Source organism: Mytilus californianus, unplaced genomic scaffold (genome assembly GCF_021869535.1).
Source record: "Mytilus californianus isolate M0D057914Y unplaced genomic scaffold, xbMytCali1.0.p SCAF_18, whole genome shotgun sequence".
Taxonomy (NCBI): domain Eukaryota; kingdom Metazoa; phylum Mollusca; class Bivalvia; order Mytilida; family Mytilidae; genus Mytilus; species Mytilus californianus.
The window spans coordinates 5,447,970-5,471,759 of record NW_026262666.1 but is presented as its reverse complement, the minus strand read 5'-3'; the positions used below and the strand labels follow the sequence as shown (position 1 = coordinate 5,471,759).

Genomic DNA, 23,790 nt, shown 5'->3' with positions numbered 1-23,790 from the left:
TAAAGGATCAACAAAACAGATTTTTTTCATGAATTCTATTCCTGTCTACAATGTTGGAGAGTGTCCTTTGTTGAATATGCAGATAGACCAAGGTGAGCGACACAGGCTCTTTAGAGCCTCTAGTTTTAGTTTACACATCGTTTTGCAAAAGCTGGTTCCCGGTTGACATATACATTTGTTTCATTCCGTTAGCGAATCCCAGTTTCTGTTGTGCAATGCTATAAAAAGAACTTGACGAAAAATTTGTAATTCAGCATTTGATTTTAATATCATTTATCAATTAATATTTCATTTTGAATTGAAATTGCATATAAATATGGACTAGTTAAATAAGTAGTTTTGAAAATAATATGGGCGACATTTCTGCATTTAATGTCCAGATTACAATGATAAATTCTTGCTTATCGTACTCTATAATCCGCGTCCCTACCTACCAGTTTTAGTTTTGTAGTAAAAAACCGCTGACTCTAAAGCCCGAATTCGGGTAAAGGTACATTTGTTTTCCATGTCTTTGTTTCATAAAATGATGCAGACGCTATTTTACAAACTTGTTTCCGATCATGTCAAAAAATACATAACTGGAACATGGTGACTGTAACTGGTTAAAAGAACGTCTTCTTAACTCGCGTGTCCAATAACTACTTAAAACTCCATGCAATGAATGCGTATTATCATTGAAACGAGTTTCCGCTTATTTTTATCTGGCAAAAAGGTATGAATATAAATCATCATAGATACCAGGGTTACAATTTTGTAAGCCAGACGCGCGTTTCGTCAACAAAAGACTCATCAACGCCGCTCGAATCAATAAAGTTGTAAAAGCTAATTAAAGTACAAAGTTGAGGAGCATTGAGGATGCAAAATTCCGAAAGAAATCGCCAAATACAGATAAGGTAATATATTTCTGAGGTAATACATCTTTGTAATTTGAATGATCCCAAACAGAATACAAAATTCAAATTCAAATTCTTTATTTCCTAAACCCAGAGCCCTTTCGGGCATTACAGTTTTTGACACGTTTATTCGAGTGGGTTTTATGTCTTATTCGCTCCGCTTACTGTAATTAACTCAGCCGTGGTATCAGTGATGATAATTGTTCTGTTCAATGTATTGTTGTTTTTATAATTTCGTTCCATTTTATAAACACATGTATATGTTCATTTTGTAATTGTTGTATTTGATGATAGTCCAATATCTGGACTTTATTTCAATAAAAATTACTTACTTACTTACTTACTTACTCTAATTATGTAAATTTGGTACAACACCATATAAAATACACATACAAGTCGTCATGTATACATATATGATAGAACGGAAATGTAAAAAGTTAATGTGTTTTTTTTTCCAAAGTTAGATTTAAGGCTGGTTGCATCTCTACTGGTTCCAATATGAAAATTGATAAACTTGATCGGACCCCCTTAAAATAATGAATTCAAGTAGTTTATTGTACAAGGTTCTATTTATTTATTACCTTTATTTTTTTGTGGTTTATGGGGGGAAAGGGAAAGGGCTTAAGACAATATGTCTATTAAATGCCATGCTCCCTCTCCCCTCCCTCCATGTACATTTTGTCACATTTGTCATAATTTAATATTGTAATCTGGACATTTAATGCAGAAATGTCACTCGTGATATCAGTATGATGTCACAGTTTAACTGTATTAACATCATTGTATAAGACATCTTGCGGCATTATATATTTCTGAGTAAACCTTGGATATATTATTAGTAATTAAATCGTCGAAATTGAAATAAAAACAACACTTTATTAATTGCATGCGTCCGAAGCGCTTTTTCTGGATTTTATATCTTCATCAGGAACGCTCAACGCCGAATATTTGAAAACTAATGATAAGAACTGAAACAGTTGAAGAGCTGTATGAACAAAATGGACAACTAAAGAAATAATTGCCAAAATCAACTAAGGTCAAAGTAAGGCTACTTTTTGCCATGAAGAAAGACCGAGTTGTGTTTTTATTTGACAAACTAATGTCTAATGGACATTTGAAAAAGTCGTTTGATAGATTTTCAAAAAGGTGTTCTCCTTTTTACATCATATAGTATGTATATAACGGTATTTTTATGCATATCCAATACCCATATGTATTTCTAACCTGTTTTGAAATAAAAAAAATTCGAGTTTCTAATATCACCAAACAGGGAAATGTTTTCTTGGTGCATGCAAAAAGTTAAATAACAAAAAAATATATATATCGAACTCCTAGGGAAATTCAAAACAGAAAGTCCTTTATAAAATGGCATATTCTTGACTTGGTACAGGCATTTCCTTGTTTTATAGCTAGCTAAACCTCTCACTTGTATGACGGTCGCATAGAATCCCATTATATTGACAACAATGTGTGAGCAAAAAAAACAGACATACTAGGTAAAAATGTCAAAAATGGGGATACAGCAGTCAACATTTCAAACAAGTAAAGTGGTTGAATGAAGTTTTTTTTTGTGAACGATCAATATTTGAAGTTTATTGCAGGAGCACAAAGGTAATCGAATCATCGTTTTGCACAAAACACCAGTTAATCATTTGTTTTGTTTCTGTTCACAAAATGTCGATCAACCATTTATCGGGTCTCATTTTCCGTTATTGAAACCTCATTTATTAAGAAATGTCTACATATTCATGTGCCTGTCTAACATCAGGAACCTAGTCAGTAGTTCTTCTAGGTCCTATCTTAATGTTTTTTTAGAAGATTGGAGAATTGGTTGTTAACTGCATATCTTTGAATATTTCTGTTTAATTTATTCACTGCAATTTAGAGGTTGGCATATTATATAGACACCAGTCCTCTCTATTATTGAAGACTGTACAGGGGCGGATTCAGGCGGGCCGTGGCGGGCGTGCCCTCCCCCCTAAAATTTCCAAAGCATGGGTTGTCCTCAGCTTTATAAAGAATATTTCGATAATTTTATCTCAAAAAAAATTTAAGTTTGCGCCCTCCTAACCTAAAATCCTAGATCCGCCCCTGTCATATACTAGAAACTGAAATTGGTATATGAAGATGTCGATTTCAAAATAAATAGTTCGTCATAATATTGTAATCATTATTGTAGGACATATAAAAATAAGAAGACATGTATGATCGTGTATAATAATTTATTGTTATATATTTATATCAATTATCCATATTTACAAAATATGTTATCAACTATTTTTTTATCCCGAAATTAATAACATTTGCGATTGTTTAAAAAAGCATAATCGTTTGCACGAAGTACACAAACATTGTGAAAAAAGTAGTGTTGATTAATTAGGTAGGCGGGACAAAAAAATGGTCATAAATCTATGAGTGCATTACATTTGCGCGTAAAAATCATTACGTTTGCGCGCATTTATTATACAGGTAAACTCAGGTAAGTACAGGTAAAAGCAGGTAGATTATTCTTTTTTATTCATTTATTTATCTATCATTTACTATTTAACGATTCCGTTAGTCTAAGTACCCTGATTACCAACGAGGAGGTGGAAGAGGGATGTCGAGCAGGATAAGTTCGTTTTATTATGCACACTAAATCCTAGAAATATATACAGATAAAAATATAGCAATATCTTGACTTTGGTAAAATTGGGTATTTCTTACGCCTTTTGCGATACATGGCCATTGTCTAAACTCTTCAGGCCTTCTCAATTTGCGTTTCTTCTTCTATATTCATCAATTCACAGCGAACTAATTGCATAGACCATAGAAGTAATACCCGTAATGGGTATTACATCTATTCAGAGACCAAGCAGTTATGTTGGCTGTCGCTTTTCTTTTTACACAAGCACAGAAAATCTGCTTCTCAAGTTTTCTAGAATCGGACTCGTGTGATACAGATACCATTCAGAATGGCTGTCGAGTATTGATCGTACACTAATGACCCACCCATCCCCACCTTTTTTACCTGATTTTTTTTTACAAACGAAACTGCATCTTTGTGCCTTGACGCAACTTTACAAACTTACTTAAATCATTTCCTAAAGCCATCATTGGTAAAATTAGGACATTTTTTCACACTAAAATATTCGCAATTAAGTTAGATAAATGTGTCCCGCCATGAAATTTCCAGGCTTATGGCGGTAAACGTCATAATGGGAAAACGTCGATTCGGTATTCATGGGTAATAAAAATGGCTGGAACAGACGAAATTCTTGAACGAAATCCACCTCAATCGATGGGATACTAGTGTGATTGAACTTAATCATTGTGGTTCTTTGATAGCTGGAAGTACGATAAATTATATGACAGGATATTTTTTGGACAAGCCAATGTGAATATTGTTTATTTCAACAGTATACCAGCGAGGAATCCTACGAAACATGGCAATGGCGGGAAAGTGTTTTCGGACATGTGTACGTTCATCAAGGACAAGTTTAACGATATGAAGGACGATAACATGACAGCCAATGAGACAATGGAGTCTCTCAATGAACGCTCCATTAACGAAAGTGATAAACTTCAGGATACGGAGAAAACCGCGTTGAATGTAATGACACTTTTGATGCCCGTTTTGGATGCTTTCTCGGCCCGTCGGGACGAAACCTTGTTGATTCACGACACGAAAATCAACCGGCTGCAGGTAGGAGTTCGTAACATCGAATACGCGAATGACGCGCTAGATCAGCAGTCGAGGAGGGACCACATCAGAGTGACCGGCTTACCGCAAGTGAAAGGCGATGAAGACATAATAGATACTCTAATGACTTTAGCTCGTGCTATGAAGGTTGTTTTGACTGGAAAGATCAGTTACGCCTACCGAACTGGTTAAAAAAAACCTGGGGGAAAACAGGCAGGTGATCGTAAAGTTTGAAAACCGCACTGATCGTTTTAAATTCCTGGCAAGTAGGAAAGAACTTAAACAAACTGATTTTAAAGACGTATATGTTAACTAAGATTTGACGCCGTTGCGTTTAAAGCTCTTTTAATTGGTACGAAAAAATGAGGACGTGAAAAATGCGCATACACGTGATGGTAAAATTCATTGTTTTATTAAGAATGGTGGTGATAGAGTGGTGATTGCATCCCCGGACGACCTTTTCAAACTAGGAATCGTGGACGTTGTTTATAAAAAGTTGGGGCTTACTGAGCTGTAGGAGCGCGCGGGAGGGAAATGTCCGGTCCCCGAGTCAGTATCTGATGTCAGTGTTGATAATTCAGTGATTAAAGAGGAAGTGCTTGAAAATGAAAATGTCTTGCAATTTAAAAATTGTATCCCTTAATGTGTGTGGTCTTGTCTCTAAATTGAAAAATCCTGTTTATATTGAATTTATGTCTTTTGTTTGATATAATATGTCTTACTGAAACTAAAATTGATCGATATGATGATGATGAGGTTAATGGGTTTAAGCTTCTACCCTCTGTTATAAGGCAAAATTGTACATCTAAATCGGGTGGTATTTGTGTTTATGTAAAAGAATATATATACAATTATGTCCATGTGAGGGACCCATTTACTTGTTCTAGTCATTGTGTATTATGGTCCACCATTGATGATAAGTTATTGTTTCAAAAAACTTTATTTGGGGTTGTTTATATCCCGCCTGATGGTAGTTTATATTGTAGTGTTGACATGTTTAATGAAACTGAAAATGTTATAAATGAATCAGATTGTGTTTACTTGGTGATTTCAATGCACATTGTAGTAACTGTAATGAATATGTTGACATTGATAATAATATTCTTGACGTTATTATACCAGACTCATGGTCAAAGGTTTTATCTGCCCTATTTTTAAAAAGAAAGGTGATCCTGCAAATTCTGACAACTATAGAAGTATTACAATATTGAATTGTTATGGAAAATTGTTTACATGTATTTTAAATAAAAGATTGTTCAATTATTTGGAAAGTTTAGGATTAGTATGTGAAGAACAGGAAGGGTTCAGAAAGGGGTATTGAACTGTTGATCATATCTTTAACTTGAAATGTCTCATTGATTTGTATTTATTTAGAAGGAAAAAATTGTATTGCGCCTTTGTTGATTTTCGTAAGGCTTTTGACTCTGTAAACAGAATATTATTATGGCAAAAATAGTTACGCAATAGTATAGATGGTTAATTACTGATTGTATTACAAAACTTGTATAAAAATGCAAAATCTTGTGTAAGAGATGGATCCAATTGTTCAGATTTTTTTGCATCTAATATTGGTGTGAGGCAAGGTGAAAACCTGTCGCCCCTATTATTTTCTATTTTTCTTAATGATTTGACTGAGTTTATGTCACATGCTTATAGTGGTCTGAATGATGTTTGTAATATGTCTCATTTACTGTTTGACAATGATATTGAAGTGTATTACAAATTGTATCTGTTGTTATATGCGGACGACACAGTCATTTTTGCAAAATCCGCAGCTGAGTTACAATCAGCATTGATTGCAATGTATTTACATTGTGAAACATGAAATCTTAATACTGCAAAAACCAATTTTGTTATATTTTCTAAAAGTCGACAGGCTGAAAATGTTCATTTTATATATAATAATGACCGTTTATCTGTTATTGATGAATTTCAATATTTAGGTATAGTATTTTCTAGAAAAGGTACTTTTCATGTTAATAAATCTAGACTGGTTCAACAAGCCAGAAAAGCAATGTTTTATGTATTACGTAAGGCAAGAAAATTGTATTTAACCATTGATGTATTGTTACAACTTTTTGATGATATGGATGGCCCTATATTGTTGTACGGTGCAGAGGTTTGGAGGTATGAGAAAAATGATGTTATTGAATCATTGCATTTAGAATTTTGTAAATATATAATGAAAGTTAAAAAATGTACACCTAATTGCATTGTATATGGTGAACATGGTAGAGTACCAATGTCTGTTAATATTAAGGCAAGAATGGTTGGTTTTTGGAAACGTATTGTTACAACCAAAAAAAGAGAAAATTTCTCGTACATTGTATGAAATGTTAAATAAACTTGATTCTGGTGATATATATCGCTCTAAGTGGTTGAATTTTGTAAAAGATATATTATCTGAATGTTGTTTTATTAATGCCTGGAATAAGCAATATATAGATACAAACTGTCAGTTGTCTAAACATGTGAAACAGTATTACCACAATTTGTCTGTAAATAAATGGAAGGCTCAGATATTTAATACATCAAAATGTTTAAATTATAGAATGTACAAGTCTGAGTTTGGTTTTGAAGATTATTTAACTACATTTCCTTTTGATTTAAGAATTAATTTGTGTAAATATAGGTGCAGTAGTCATTGGCTACCTATTGAATGTGGTAGACTTTATAGCATTGATAGATCAGAAAGAATGTGTGATTTATGTAACAGAAATGTGCTAGGAGATGAATTTCATTATAATATGATTGTACTTTCTTCAATGCTGAACGGCTGAATTTTTTACCAGCAGATATTTGTAAAGTGAAGAATGCTATGAGTTTCTCTGGTTTAATGAACAGAAAAGATCAATTTGTTCTTGTTGGCTTAGCTAAGTTCTGTAAAATTGTAATGTCAGTTTACAAATGATATTTACCTTCCCATTTATTCATGCATTTGTAAATATGTTTGTTCATGCATTATTTCTTATTTGTTATATTGTTGTACTATCATGCCTCATGTAAGGCCTTTAGTGAAATAAAATGTTTCAATGTTTCAACATGTACAGTTTATGCAGAGGTATACTTATAACAAACATATAAGTACATTTGGTCCATTTCTAAACACATTTGTAGTATTGAATGGTGATTTTTGTCTCGCCTGCAATTGTTGACGCTCTGGTCGTCGTCATAGTCGTCGGAAAAGCAGTCCCTATGTCTCGCTTGGTCCAGCGACTTTTAATTAATAAACAATGTTGCTGTCCATCAGATTGTCTTTTTCTGAATTTTATGCCGACAGGCGAGACATATCTCTGTGTCAACTGTTTCATTTACTTTAATGACCATCACGTTATAGTATGGTTTCATCCGTAAGACATGAATGCAGATTACAATAAATAGTCGTCACCGAATAACATTGGGTACCACAAATAATGCATACTCCGTCTGAAATTTAGCCCAACAATGTTAGATCTCTGATAGCAAATTTGCAGATTTAAGATTGTTTGGCTAAATTTCAGATGAAGTATAATTATTGATTTCTGGTGCTATAATAAAATAAGAGGTTGTGGTATAATTGCCAATGGGACAACTTTCCACCATAGACCAAATGAATTCAAAGCTAGCAACTATAGCTATAGGTCACCGTATGGCCCTCAACAATGAGCATACCCCATACCGCTATCCCTGTATTACATAATGCTGTATTAACGACTGTTGTCAGAAGGAGAATGTATGTCGTAAAATTGTCACATACTTGGATGTATAAATATATCAATATTTGTCGACCCGAAATATTTTTCTGGTCATCTCCATTCTAAGGATTTGTCAATTTCTGCAAATTCTGAAAATTTTGCGCACATATGTTATCGCAATTTCAGAAAAGGCCGTTCACAAAAGCGAGTTCTTTTTTTTGCCAAACCTATCCGTTGCAATTTTTTGCAATATTAACCAAACATCACATGCGTATTTTGAACATATTTTCGTAAGTGGCAATCAAGACCAAATATTGTATTGCTAACAAAAAGACCTCTTAACTCGGATTACTTACTTCTGTAACAGCATCTGAATGATAACTTTATATTTATTCAGGATCCAACAAATGTTCAACAGTCCTTACAAGCGCTTACCAATGTTATCACTTCATTGCTGAGTTCGACCTTCTCTGGATTTCACAATTGTTATCGATGCTCATAAACATCACGAAAAATAAGTGATTACTGTCGAAATTCTCAAGCCTTATGGTCAGTAGATACAATAGGAATGCATGTTTTGCTCTACGATTAGAAAACGTAACATTTGATGTTATTCAGGTAATATGCAATAAGTATGATGAAAAAATATCGCACAGTAATAAAAAAGTCCAACATATATCTTTATGGAAATAGAATATAACTTTTGGAATGCCCCAGCTAAACAAAATTACAAAATCGTTTGATTGATTGATTGGTTGTTGCTGTTAAATGCCACTTTCAGCACTGTAAATACAAAATTTAATCCTGGTATCTATGATGAGTTTATTTACAACCACTGGGTCGATGCCACTGCTGGTGGAGTTTTAATTCCCCGAGGGTATCACCAGCCCAGTAGTCAGCACTTCTGTGCTGACATGAATTATCATTGAAATGGTCATATTTATAAATTAACTGTTTACAAAACTTTTGAATTTTTGAAATACTAAGGCTTTTCTAATTCAGGAATAGATTACCTTAGCTGTATTTGGTAAAACTTTTAGGAATTTTGGTCCTCAATGCTTTTCAACTTCGTACTTTATTTGGCCTTTTTAACTTTTTTGGATTCGAGCGTCACTGATGAGTCTTTTGTAGACGAAACGCGCGTCTGGCGTAAATACAAAATTTAATCCTGGTATCTATGATGAGTTTATTTAGCTATATCGTTGCAGTCAGTTTGTATTGGAGGAGGAAGCCGGAGTGCCAAAAAGAAAACCTCCGACCTTAGCCAGGGAAACTGACAATCATATTCAATAAAGATTGGAGTCGAACGCACACCTGCCACGTGCGGGGTTCGAACTCACAACTTCAGTGTTGCCGGCTTATTTGAATCTCTTGTACAGTTTTCACTTATGTTGTACTGTAACACCACTGTCCAAGGCCAGGGGAGGGTTGATCGACCAAAAACATGTTTAACCCATACACGTTATTGTTGGTTACCGTCTGTCATATTATTTTTCGTTCTCACATCAGTCCGTTGGTTTTTTTATTTGAATTTGTAAACATTTTGTCATGTCTGGGTTTTATAAAGCTTATTATCGGTGTTTCCACTGCCTGTATCACTCTGCTCAGATCTTCATAAAATTGCGTATCACGGCTTTGTGACGTCAAGTACGTTGACCTGGCTTTATTAACTTCGACTCGGACAAATCTCCGACGTCATAGAAAGAACCGACGTTGATATTAAGTTGACCCGAACTTATCGCGTCATCTTCCGGTTTGATGGTGAAATAAAGACAAAAAAAACCCACTTGTTTTCATCATTCAAATACACAAAAACAACCCGCTAAATCGATTATCTGGATGTCTGCATATAGATATTGTAATATCAGCTGCTCGACACAATATGAATCCTTTTTGAACTCGTTCGATACGCTCACTCGACAAAAAACTTCATATTGTGACTCGCAGCAGATATCATACAATATCAATATGCAGACAACCTGATAATCGGTACCTATACGGTATGGGTTATGTTCATTGTTGAAAGCCCGATGTTGACCTATTTTGATGTCCTTTAGTCTCTGGTTGATGGTTGTCTCATTCGTCATTATAACTGAGGGGATGGATGTATTCTTTAATTTTTTTGCTCATTATTCTTCATTTTTACAATTAATGGGTATTCTGCAATTACTTGATAACTGTATTCTGGACATTGTTCTTTTCTGTAGTCGGTATCTTTATACCCAATTCTTATTTTTGCAGCTATTCTCTTGGTTTTCCTGTTTGAATTGTTTTACACTAGTCATTTTGGGTCCCTTTATAGCTTGCTGTTCAGTGTGAGCCATGGCTCCGTGTTGAAGGCCGTACTTTGACCTTTTATACATTGTGACTTGGATGGAGAGTTGTCTCATTGGCACTCATACCACATCTTCTTATTTATATTCATATTTTAGCACCCATTATTCTCTATTCTTTTTTTTTTGCCCATTTTTCTCTATTCTTTCTTTGTTTGCCCATTATTCTCTTTTTTGTAAACCCCATCCACACCCTCATAACACATCTCCTAATTGTTATATCAATATACGTTTTCGTTCCCAAGCGATGCAAGTATACATTCCCAAAAGTATTTTCTGCAAACCAAAATTAACGAATCATATGTAATGACAAGTAAACTCGGTTGGCAAAAAAGCAGTGAATACTAGTATCGCCCATGCTAGCAGTAAATACCGATAAATACTGGAAAATACTGGTATTGCCCATGCTAGCGGTAAATATCGGGAAATACTAGTATTGCCAGTGGTGAGTGCTAGAGGTAAATACCGGTAAATGCTGGAAAATACTGGTCGATTGACATTTTAAATAGACTTTACTATACTACTCCCTCCCTACCTGATCAATAATTGTTAGTAATGAATTCGAAATAATAAAGTGTGAAAGTTTGTGACTTGGATGGACAGTTGTCTCATTGGCACTCATACCACATCTTCTTATTTATATTAAACTCGTTACGATCCATTTTCATAAATTTGAAAATAAACGGCAAACTGTACTTGTATAGTTACTCTGCGCATCTTTGATGAACTGAAAGCTCAACAGTTTTTTTATAGTATGACAGAACCCCAACTTTTAAACCACCAAAAGATTTCATGTGCATATATTACCCATATATGTAAATGTAAAATAACTGCTCTAACCAGTTTTGAACATATATACAGTAAAGCTATATTAAACACAGGGGAAATTCCTTAATTCCAACGAAAAGAAATATATTAAATATTCCCTCTATTTACTGTTTTTCTACTTCAGTTAATACATAGGACCACCCCAAACATTTCAATCGACCGGTATCGACCACTTCAGGAGTATTGTCCGGGTGATATTTACCACTCAATATTGCAAGTACAGTCGTATACTATTAATGATCAATGAAAAGAAAAGCTTTGAACATTGTAAACTGACTTATGAAATACAACACTTTGGAAGGCGAGATATATTCTAAATAACTTGTTTTTGGTCTTTGGATGCATGTTCGATCGTTCCAAAGGTAACTCATATCAATTAATATAAGTATTAACCAATTATTTTTACATAGACCCCACAAACAATTTTACATATTTTCTCCTACCAAAGATAACTTATAATATTCATTAGGCAATGTCAAATTTGAGGAGGACTCCAGAGCTCGATACAACATACAGTTTGTTAATATGAAAAAAAATTCCATATGATTTCTGAATTCCATTTTTCTCAGTGAGTAAGGTTCTGCTACTTTGACCATCTGCCGATATCAACACAACACAATTGTGTCTATTCGAAATCATGTATACGATGCCGTGTGGATCGACAGCTATTCCTGTTGCACCCCACATAATTGATTTGTTCTTGTATTCCCAACGTTTGTCTCCCTTTACACTGTAGCATTTGACTGTTAAACTATAATCTGTATAGTAAAGGTTCTCTCCCGAGGTTGTAATGTAATTCCAATCATTTTTTATGGTGTCATCTTCCACTATAGTTATTACTTTATTGTTTGACAGTTGTATCGCTACGATTCCTTTTCCTAATTCACAGTATATAATCTGTCCTTGTCTGTATGTTATACCTCGACATTTCCCTGTTTTGATTGTATTTGTAACTTGTTTGGTCTTTGTGTCTACAACAATAATTATATTGTCGTTACACGTTGTAACTGCTACTGTTTTGTCATCAATGCATGTAACATCAAACGGATTTAGAGGCGAGAGAGGTATTTCAGTATCTAGAGTTCCATTGCTTCGTACAATAACTAATCTCTTATTATAATTATAATAGGCCGCAAATATCATCCTTCCATCAGAAAAGACAGATGACCCTGTTATAAATAAACTGTTTTGTCCTGCTTGAACCTTGACATTTCTTATCAATGAAGCAGTAATATCGTCAATCGATCTACTACGGGTTGGTACAGCCGTGAAAATCTGAGCCTGCTTTTCATGACCGACGCCAATGACGATTGGAGACTGACTTTTTTCAATTGTTATTGATCCAAATGCAATAATTTTGGATAATATGTCAGTGATCTTATCGTCTATCTGGCATTTCAAAACTAATTGGCTAAATCCATCATCTTCCGATATGTTTTGTACGTATTTTAACTCTTCAGTGACGTCCTTTTCTAACATTTTACTGCCAATAAAAGCCTGCAGATCGGATCCGTGTTGTTTGACGGACATAAGATTTGTCTTCAAAAGCTCAATTGTTTTCATTTTTGTGGATAACTTATTAAGGAGGGTTTCAATTTTGAGTTTGATTTGTGTTTCAGTTGAATTCAAATCGTCTATTATGATTTTCTCTAATTCATCTAAGCGGGAATTTAATTTTTGTCTTGTTTCTTTTATATCATTTAAGCTTTTAAAATGCTGTTGTTTTATTTCAACAATATTGGCTTTCCTGTCCTTTACTACTCTTTCAATGTTTTCCTGAATATCTTTTAGAGACTTTTCCAAGCTGCCAAACAAAGTGGAAGATCTTGATGACTTAATGGCTTCGTCAATTAGAAACATTCCAGTGCATTCTTTGTGTTTTTCGGATATGCAAATTATACAACAAAGTTTGTCATGACATGGACAAAACATTTGGAATTTCTTGTCGTGCTCTGTACAGTTCTGTTCAATTTTACATATCTCAGCCGGAAGTTTCTTGTAGTTGTCGATAGAAATAATTCCATGTTGCCTCGAGGCTTTTGACACCTCATGATAATTTTTACAGGGCGAACACAGACCTTCATCACATTCAGGGCACCAGTAATCAGCAACGTGTGAAACATGCTGAGCATCACAGATCCCACACAGTATAAGATCTGAGGCAGCCATCTGAAATACAGGCGATAAACTCCTAAAATAAAATCAAAGAATTTTCACAGGAACTAATTGATGCAAATGACTGTTGAATAAAATCACATCTTTGACAATGAAAATAGTTCAACTCATGGGTCAAGAATGTCTTATATTTTTATCTTTAAGGACAAATTGGGGTAAATTAATATCAATATCGCTGTTATACAAGATAGAGGTTAAGCTAGCTATAAAACCAGGTTTCATCCACCATTGTCTTTAGGAAATGTCTGTACCAAGTACACAACATTACAGTTTTTTCAAGTCGTTCCGATGGTTTGTATAGCGAGTGTTTTTGGTTTTGTTAGTTTTTATGGACTTTCTTCCTTAACGTAGAACATGTGTATACAGACTTTGTCGGTCGAACTCGTCCAAGAGATACCTTAGTAAAACCATTTTCATGTTTAAACAGATAATACATAATGTGATAACTAGATAATTGATAAATGACGAGTGAAAGCAACTGGTTACGAACGTCGAAATTAATAGGTCGTCAAATAACTGTATATAGATTCAAATCCGGCGTATACTGGTCCATTTACTGTCTAAAAATCTCTGTCCAGCTTGAGCTAGGGTAAATAAAAGATTTCACACTAAAAAACATTATAGAACTGCAATGCATAGATTAACCCACATTTTAAAACAAAAATATCTCTATGAATATTATTCGTGGTTTCAAGGTAGAAATTCATTTAGGGATCACATAACAAATTCCTGAAATTGTGATTGCTCAAATCAAAATCGATCTTTAGCGACATATCTTTTTAATAGGCCATTTCCATATTGCTGACGTTACATTTTGATTTTAATCATTTGTGTAACAATTACTTCTAATATAAGGTTGGAAATTTTAGAGATAACTGTACTGTATTTGAAGCTTTGCGGACGTCCATCGGTAGTTTTACTGTCGGAAATTTAGTTTACCTGGAGACGCGTTATCTCTATTCTAATGCAAAATAAACAACAACAAAAAATCATTCAATTTAATCATTATTATAGTGTAAATTTTCATTAAACGAAAATCCCGCAAAATGATGTTATCTTCTTTTGCGCCTAAACTAGGTGACGTCATAAATATGCTTCCGGCATCAAACGTAAACAGATGGAAAGCAGGTCACGGTTTGACCCCAAGTCTATCAACAACAATAGAGTCACGTGACCGTGAAAATTCAGTAAAACTACGGATGAGACAAACCTCACTTTTACTCACTAAAATACCACTGTCATAGTAAAAACTTATTGATCAAAATAATCTTGAATATACATAGTTTTAACTCGTCAAAACTTACATATCAACTCAAAGTCCTTTATTCTTTATTTTATCTTCAAACTTGAATTTTGTGTGAAAATTGTCAAGGGTCCTGATCGAAAAATCTAAATATTTTCGAGGAAACTAAAAATGATGGGCTGAATTTAAATTTAATAAAGCATCTCATTAAGACAAACACTCGATATGAATATCTAGGCAATACAGTTTTGGATACGCAAACGTCAAGTTATGTAGCTGAATTGATATAAATTAGCCCTGGCTGATGAAATTTACTTTCAGTTTGTAATTTTTATAATGGGATATGGGATCACTCCTAATGTAACTACTTCTAACAATGTTTAATTCAATAAAACATAATGTATACAATTTAAATAATCTTTCTGAAAAAAATAGTACTGACCATTTATATTTTATATTTTAATAAAGTGAGACCAAGAGTCACAATTTAGTTTCTTCAAAGTAAAAAAAAGCCTTTTAACTCAAGCCTATGTTTCTTAGTTGAACAGTACAGTACTGCCTAGAAAATATCATACAGAAAAAGGATAAGTTTACCAAAAAAATGACAAAAATTCTGTAAAAAAACTAATGCTTAAAATTATAAATGAAAGTGACATAATTTTGAATTTTAAAATAATTATTATGTAAAATTTAACTATTAGATTAGCAGCTAATAGCTAGCACAGTAGCCCTTGTCCAATTTCTCAGGGTATTTTATAGTCCAAATAATTATGACGTCTTGGAAGGCTATTTTAAACTTTTGCATTTTATAGATTATGAAAGTAAACATTTTGAAAAAAAATTGCGGCTTCTTCTCTTCAGGTTGCTGTATCTGCTGCTTTACATATTTATAAACAAAGTATTGTATATTTTACCTGAATAATTGGATATTAATCTCAGAAATGAAAGTTGGTATGACAAATCTTGTGCATTTTACTTTAATAATGATCAATGATGATTAAATTTGACAAGATTTTGCCATTTGAATAAATTCAATTTTGTAAGCACACATCTCTATGAATTAATTTCTTGTTTGACTTGAAAAGCTAGTGTTTGCTCTTATTAATGTAGCTTACTTAGTAAAGAGATAATTGATAAGCAAGGTTTTTAACTTATAAAATATAAATATACTAGGCTATTAACTGACCTTCATTTCCTTTTTTCATATGTTTTTTCCTCCGGAAATTGTCTTTGCAATGAATTTTCTATTGCTATTTTTGTTCTTTTGTTTATCCATAGGCCATCATTAATTTGTCATATTTGCTTCCAGTATAAATGAAATGTTCTTAGACCTAGCCTATAGTTTCAAACGCCATAAAGAATAACTTTGTTTGTTGTTTCACTTGTCCAATGTGTAAATTTTCACTATGCACATGACCCTGACACATATTTTGTAAACGTTATATATGACGTATGTTGAAAAAGAAAACAATGTCACCGTCAATTTGTGTAGGGGATCAAAAAGGGGTTTAATTACCTTAAAATGGAGATATCGTATGGAATTGTGAAAAACAACAATTTTTAATCACAATTTCATTCATATCTATAATAAAATCAGTATTTTAGAGTACTTCGGAAACAGGTACAATGAAAAGAAGTTGAACTTTACTGTTTTGAAGTAGAAACGCAGCCAAAAACAGGTACAAATTGACATGACTGGTGGTCACCAAAATTGATGTATAATAGTAAAAAATGATGGCTTCATAAATGTGTAGAAATTTGAAATAGGTTACCCGGTTTCATTTAAGATTTTTAACGTTCTATTCCATATTTGGATACGCAAACGTCAAGTTATATAAATTCGATGTTTTTGGCGAACAAAAAAGATGGCTGATCATTTTTAGAACGGACAGGATAAAGTAATAGCAAATAAAAGTTATTTTCGACAATGTTTCAATGTCGTATTGAAACTATATTGTTCACAAAATCTACAAACTTTAAAAATCAGTTATAATAAAAGCATGACAAGTTGAAAAAAATAGTTTAAACGTCGATTTTTTAGCTGATTTATTTCGCGGACTTTTTGACGTCACCGACGACTGTAGCGACACCTAATTAATCCCCCCTGCTATTGTTGCTGATAGAACTTGACGACAACGGACGTTTCCAAGGACTTGCTTTCCAACTGTAAACACTGGGCGTTTTCTGGCTTCTTGTTCGCTTCAGAATGTAATAAAATTTGATAAAAAGAAGATTTCTAGGTGCAAAATGTGAGTTTTTTTTGCATATTATTGGAGAAATTACATGTCAATACATTCCGGAATTCAAAATGTAGGCTTCCTTAGTTACAGACAGGGAGATAGAGAATTTTACGCTTATTGTCATCCACTCAGAACCATTGATACAAAATAATTGCATTAGAATTAATATTTTGTTCGGATGTATATATTATAATATACACTTGACCTGCTTCTTTTGTTGAGTTTCTGTCTTAATAAATGAAATAAGTGAAATCATCTAACTAAGATGGTCTCTTATCACATTGACAAAACTGAAACGGCGGTTATAAGTGTGATGTTTGAAGGTGATTTTATTCCAATACGCTTCAAATTCAAACCTTATAAACCCTTTCTATACACGAAAAAACCATCGGGAAACAATTCATTTTCCCATAACTGTTTTAAGCTTAATTTTACTTCTGTCAGTTGCTCTTATTTGACCGAGTATCCGAATGTTATACCACAGAGTAGGTAAACTGTCGTAAAATGATATACTCCAGAGTCAAAAATCGGTAATATGAAAAGCGTCTATTGAAACTGCTGTTTTGAATCTAATGTCTTGCGCTGTGAATAATGACTATAAGAAGTATTAAATTCAAATTTTATAAATCAAAGATAGATAAATAACAAAAATAATTCCGACACTTTGGTCATTTTTCATTCAATATTCCACAAGTAAAAATGTCATATTCTTAACGTGGAATTCCGATAACCTGACGATATAAGGAATCTCCAAAGCGAACAAAAATGTTATCTAGTAAAAATTAAAGGGCATATATAGTATCAAAGCATGTCCAATTGACATAGTTTTTTTGTTTATTGCTACTAAAAAATGACCTAAAAGAGTTTGAACATATATATTCACATTCTGACTTTTTAAATGCCCATTTAATTAGGTGTGTGAATTTTTTCTTAATGAGAATGTGAGGCAATGCGGTATATAGGGTAGAAAAATCAAAACTTTGAACAGATTCAAAATCACCAATATATGCATGTAATTTATTAAGTGCTTCCAACGAGTTCTTGACACTCCAAAAGTAATTAATTCCACTATTTTCGAAGGCCTTATTTGAACAATTTATTATCAGGTTTTTGATTGTACCAAGTGTACTGGTAACAAGAATAGACAATTTAGTAGTGGAACAATGGCTTGAAGACAAAATGAATCTATATTTGTAAGGTGTTTTGTGTAGCTTCGGAAGCCAATACATAGATGGGACTTTCATTGTATTTGGTTCTGCTTGTAAAGCGGTAGCTAAAAGTTTATGTTTGTTACAGATGTCGTTTTCTGAAAATGAAGTCAGTTGGAATGTTGGTGAATTGGTGATTTCTTTTTTCAGAACCTCAATGTAAAATTTACGTCAAACAATAATAATATTATTAGCAGCTTTATCGGCCGGGACAAAAACAAATTCCTTGGCTAGTTCTTTTAGTTTATGTTTGATACGAGAAATAGGTTTATTGTGGTTATTGTTAAGAGTGAAATGTTCTTTAAAATGTTGAATACGTATATCAACTATGTTCATTACTGAATTAAAAAAAGAGTCCAAAGATTTTTTGTCAGCTTTTTCCCGTTTTATCCATTTCAAACAGTAAGTATGGAGTGAGTCGTGGATGATATTACGACACTCATTCCAATTAATAATTGACGGGGGACGATATTTAGGTCCTCAACTGAGAAATGATTTTAACTCTCGGTCTTGAACGATGTTAAGATCTCCTGTTATAACATGGGAAATGGGTCCATAAATGTATTCGGAATTACTGCAATTACATGAAGTAGGTGTATTTTCACTGATATTAACATTTTTACACAATTGGCTATAATTTAACACAAATTTCCGGGTAGGTTTCTTGTAAATATAACAAATAAGAGGGAGCTCAGTATTATCAAAATATCCCGTAATTTGTTCTTTAACAGAATGGTCGTTAAAAATACCGACAATATTTACAAAATCAAAACCTTTATTGACATACTTTATTTTAATAAACTGTTTTTTATGATCTTCAGGGCGATCAATTTTGGGAAACAGTTTAGGATAACAATATGCAATTATAATTTGAACGATTTCATACTTAGGACTGCTGTATGAAATTGTGTTGCAATCCTCTAAAATTTTATTTAACTTATTAACCGGTAATGAACAGAGCTTTGTTAACAGATAATGTCGTTGTTTTTTGAAATAGAAATTAGGTCCGAAATATTGGTATGATTGGTCCGAAATTTTCTTTGATTGCGATTTTTTCTACGACCATGAGAACGGTTTTTACGAACTGTTTTAGAAACTATATCCAAAATGTTAACAGAATCGGTTCTTGATATATTACCAATTCCCATGATATTATCATTAAGACCGAGAGGGTAGACTGTCTGTAATTTTTTAATCCAATTTAATTCAATTATTTTCCGTGATCGTACAAACTTTGAATGAGATTCACCAGGCTGCTTATTTACTACTTCTAAGGGTTGAACTGCTAAATATTTAATAGGATGATTGTGCTTCTTAAGGTGTTGATAAATGATACTTTTGAATTTATTGGGTCTTTTAAAACGATACAGATGTTCTTGAGTGCGTTTAGATAAATATCGTCCAGTTTCACCTACGTACTGAATACCGCATCCCGGTTTGTTTCATGTGAGTAAATAAATAATACTGTTTGTTTTTCAAGTTATATCAGTTTCAAAATTTAAAGAAAATGTGCGACCATTAAACGTGGACCTTACCGTATTGTTGGTGGAAAGACGGGGACATGTTAGTCATTTTTTGGCATGACACTTATCGATAGAACGGTAACCACGATTTTTATTGTTAAAAATGTTAGCGATGGTAGTATTTTTAGATAAGCGATTTTGAAGATTGAGACGTGTAGATACCCTTTGAACGAGTTTAGTATTTAATATTTTTCCATTTCTAAGCTTCATATTTGTTTTTTGTTTGTGAATTATATTAGAAAGGAGCAAAGACTGGCGTCCAGAATATGAACCAACATACAATGAATTAAATTATGTAAAAATGATAAATCTGTTTGGCTAAAGATGTCAGGGTAGCGACTGACGTCTGACTAAATAGTAGAATGGGGCTGAATATTGAAATACTACTTTTTGATAAATATTCCTAAAGTATTGAACTAGAGAAGTTCTCGCTCGGACACGCACTCCATAATCTAGTATATTATAAGAGCATAAACCTGAAGCACGGGGAGGCACTCTACTGTCTCCACACGGCACTAAAGACAAACTCTGTAAAAAATAAAATTGAGAATGGAAGTGGGGAATGTGTCAAAGAGACAACAACCCGACCATAGAACAGACAACAGCAGAAGGTCACCAACAGGTCTTCAATGCAGCGAGAAATTCCCGCACCCGGAGGCGTCCTTCAGCTGGCCCCTAAACAAATATATATACTAGTTCAGTGATAATGAACCAAAACTCCAAATTGTACACAAGAAACTAAAATTAAAAATAATACAAGACTAACAAAGGCTAGAGGCTCCTGACTTGGGACAGGCGCAAAAATGCGGCGGGGTTAAACATGTTTATGAGATCTCAACCCTCCCCCTATACCTCTAGCCAATGTAGAAAAGTAAACGCATAACAATACGCACATTAAAATTCAGTTCAAGAGAAGTCCGAGTCTGATGTCAGAAGATGTAACCAAAGAAAATAAACAAAATGACAATAATACATAAATAACAACAGACTACTAGCAGTTAACTGACATGCCAGCTCCAGACTTCAATTAAACTGATTGAAAGATTATGTCTTCATCATATGAATATCAGGCACAATCCTTCCCGTTAGGGGTTTAGTATCATACCATCATAACATATATGAGAAGAACATAACCCGTGTCATGCCAACAACTGGTTTTTAAATAAATGTGTTTAGTGCCGATGCAAAGACCCTATAAGTGAATCAATATTAACGCCAAAATATACAATCTTTAATGACCTGACAACAGTATCGTAACTATATCCCTTCTTAATAAGTCTATTTAAAGGTTTTGTTAGCTTCAGAGGTGAATACTGACATTTTTGTGCTTTATAAAGAATATTTCCATAAACAATTGGATGTGAAATACCTGAACGTATAAGAAGTCTGCATGTTGAGCTATATTTACGAATGATGTCCTTATACCGATGATAAAATTTAGTAAATGTTTTGACTAGTTTGTGATATCGAAAACCCTGGTGTAATAATTTTTCAGTAATACATAAATTTCTCTCGTTAAAATCTAAAACATTGTTACATACACGAGCGAATCGTACAAGTTGAGATATATAAACACCGTAAGATGGTGACAAGGGAACGTCACCATCTAAAAATGGATAATTAACGATAGGAAATGAAAAATCATCTCTTTCATATATTTTAGTATTAAGCTTTCCATTAATGATATAGATATCAAGATCGAGGAAAGGGCAGTGGTCATTGTTAGTATTAGCTTTATTTAAAGTAAGTTCAACAGGATAAATTTCTTTAGTATACATACTGAAGTCGTCATTATTGAGAGCCAAAATATCATCCAAATATCTAAAAGTATTATTAAATGTGTGTATCAGATGTTGTTTCGATGGGTCTTTGCTGATTTTTGTCATAAATTGTAACTCATAGCAATACAAAAAAGGACCGCAATAAGTGTTGCACAGTTAGTCCCCATTGGAATTCCGATAACCTGACGATATACGGAATCTCCAAAGCGAACAAAAATGTTATCTAGTAAAAATTCAAGGGCATATATGGTATCAAAGCATGTCCAATTGACATAGTTTTTTTTGTTTATTGCTACTAAAAAATGACCTAAAAGAGTTTGAACATATATATTCACATTCTGACTTTTTAAATGCCCATTTGATTGGGTGTGTGAATTTTTTCTTAATGAGAATGTGAGGCAATGTGGTATATAGGGTAGAAATCAAAACTTTGAACAGATTCAAAATCACCAATATATGCATGTAATTTATCAAGTACTTCCAACGAGTTCTTGATTACCTTGATTTCAGTAATAAAATTGAGAATGGTAACGGAGAATGTGTCAAAAAGACAACAACCTGACCAAAGAGCAGACAACAGCCCATTTATCAGTCAGAACATTACTGATATTGAGATTTATCTCATATATTTGACAAAAATGACTCCTATCCCCCCTCCCCCCTAACTGGCTCTGTGTATGTGTACAGGCCAACCCGTGCAAGCTAAGTTTTTAAATTAACCCTAGCAACATTTAGATAAATTAAAGGTAAATGCATTTTCTGATTTAGAACTGGATTGATCGTTTCTGCAGAAGTTATCAAATTAACCTTTGAGATTTCCCCTCGGGTATCAGTCGTATTGTATTTTATTGATTGCTCCAAAAATAGAAGAACAATAGATATGCATGCAACAATTGATAATTTTTACAGTGTTATTGAATGTAAAAAAACGAACCGCCTTTAACTTTTATATATTTAGCCGCTGCTAGGCATTACATTTTTTAACAGGTGAACGGATTTGTCTGTACTCAAGATTAATTGTTAAAGTGAATACACATTCTTTTTTTTTTCCATTGTTATGACGAAGCTTCAGGTAGACTTCATTCCTTGACTTATGGACACTTCCACATGTTCCAGCAAGGGACAGGTTCAAACAGTAAATACAGCTTTTACAAAATTATATAAATTACCTGCACGACCGTAGAGACAGGAAGTATTAAGTCCAAAGTTCATTTGTCAACTGATATAAATAGATAATTTGATCAAAATCGGGGATCATTTCAAAATGTCTTCGTTTGCTTTTTATCCGTTTTTGGGTTATTGCGAAAAAGCAGATCGTTGAAAATGGCAACTAATCAGGATAAATAGGAGTGCACTTTAATTGTACAAAAAAAACCGTATAATAGAAATACAAATGGAACCTACAATATTCGTTACATAAATGGTAAGTTTGAAAAAAAATAATATTTAAATCTCTTATCTCTTCAACGTTTAGCAATACGCCAATCAAAGAAAGCATTTCAAAATTTCTATATACAATTTTTCATATAATAATTTTAGAGAAAAGAACCTTTATGTATATGTTTCGTTGTTGCGTACAGTAGCAGGGTGGTCGGTAGGAAAAAGGACAAAGATAGAAGAGATGACAATAAACATGTTTCTGTAGAAATAAAATTCCCTAGTTTAATGCACTCGTTATGAGGCTAAATTGTTGTTTTCACGGTAAAGATAACTTAAAAAAGAGTTGTTTTTGGCTCTTGGTTATCAACTGGAGATTACAATCACATTACAAAAGCGTGTTAATGTTTACTGCACTAGATGCACTTTTACAATTATTGCCTCTTAATTGGTTAAAGGGCCAAACTATTTTAAAACCTAATAATTACATTGCAGACATGATATATCTTGCAACGGTCAAACTTTAAGATAACATGAGAAGTAATTTAAATTTAATCATTGCAATAATTTGTCCCTAGATCTTTTACATTAAATGAAAAAAAAAAAAAACACTTTCAAATTTTGGTGCAACCAAAGAGTTTTTCTGGATTAACCTTCATGAGGAACGCTTCAAACAAAATATTTAAAACCCAAGGACATGTAATACTTGAGTTAGTGAGGAGCTAAATGATCAAAAGGGACTTAAAAAGTATAGCCATGTCAACTTTGTCTACGGGAGTTTGAATTTTAGTTCTTCGGTTTCTTAATATATCAACAGTAAATTTAACACAAAC

At 33.2% G+C, this 23,790-nt stretch overlaps 2 protein-coding genes across 2 annotated transcripts in view; both read right to left on the bottom strand.

Annotated features, from left to right (window-relative positions):
* Positions 1–13,596, bottom strand: part of LOC127726601 (uncharacterized) — a 42,422-nt gene extending 28,826 nt beyond the window's left edge. The window contains exon 1 of the mRNA XM_052234018.1: positions 13,489–13,596. Within this exon, the coding sequence (XP_052089978.1) occupies positions 13,489–13,579 (91 nt within the window). The 5' untranslated portion in view covers positions 13,580–13,596. The remainder of the gene's footprint in view (positions 1–13,488) is intronic.
* The window catches only part of LOC127726599 (uncharacterized), a 107,501-nt gene that overhangs the window by 52,510 nt on the left and 31,201 nt on the right, over positions 1–23,790 (bottom strand). The gene's annotated exons all lie outside the window — the stretch shown is intronic.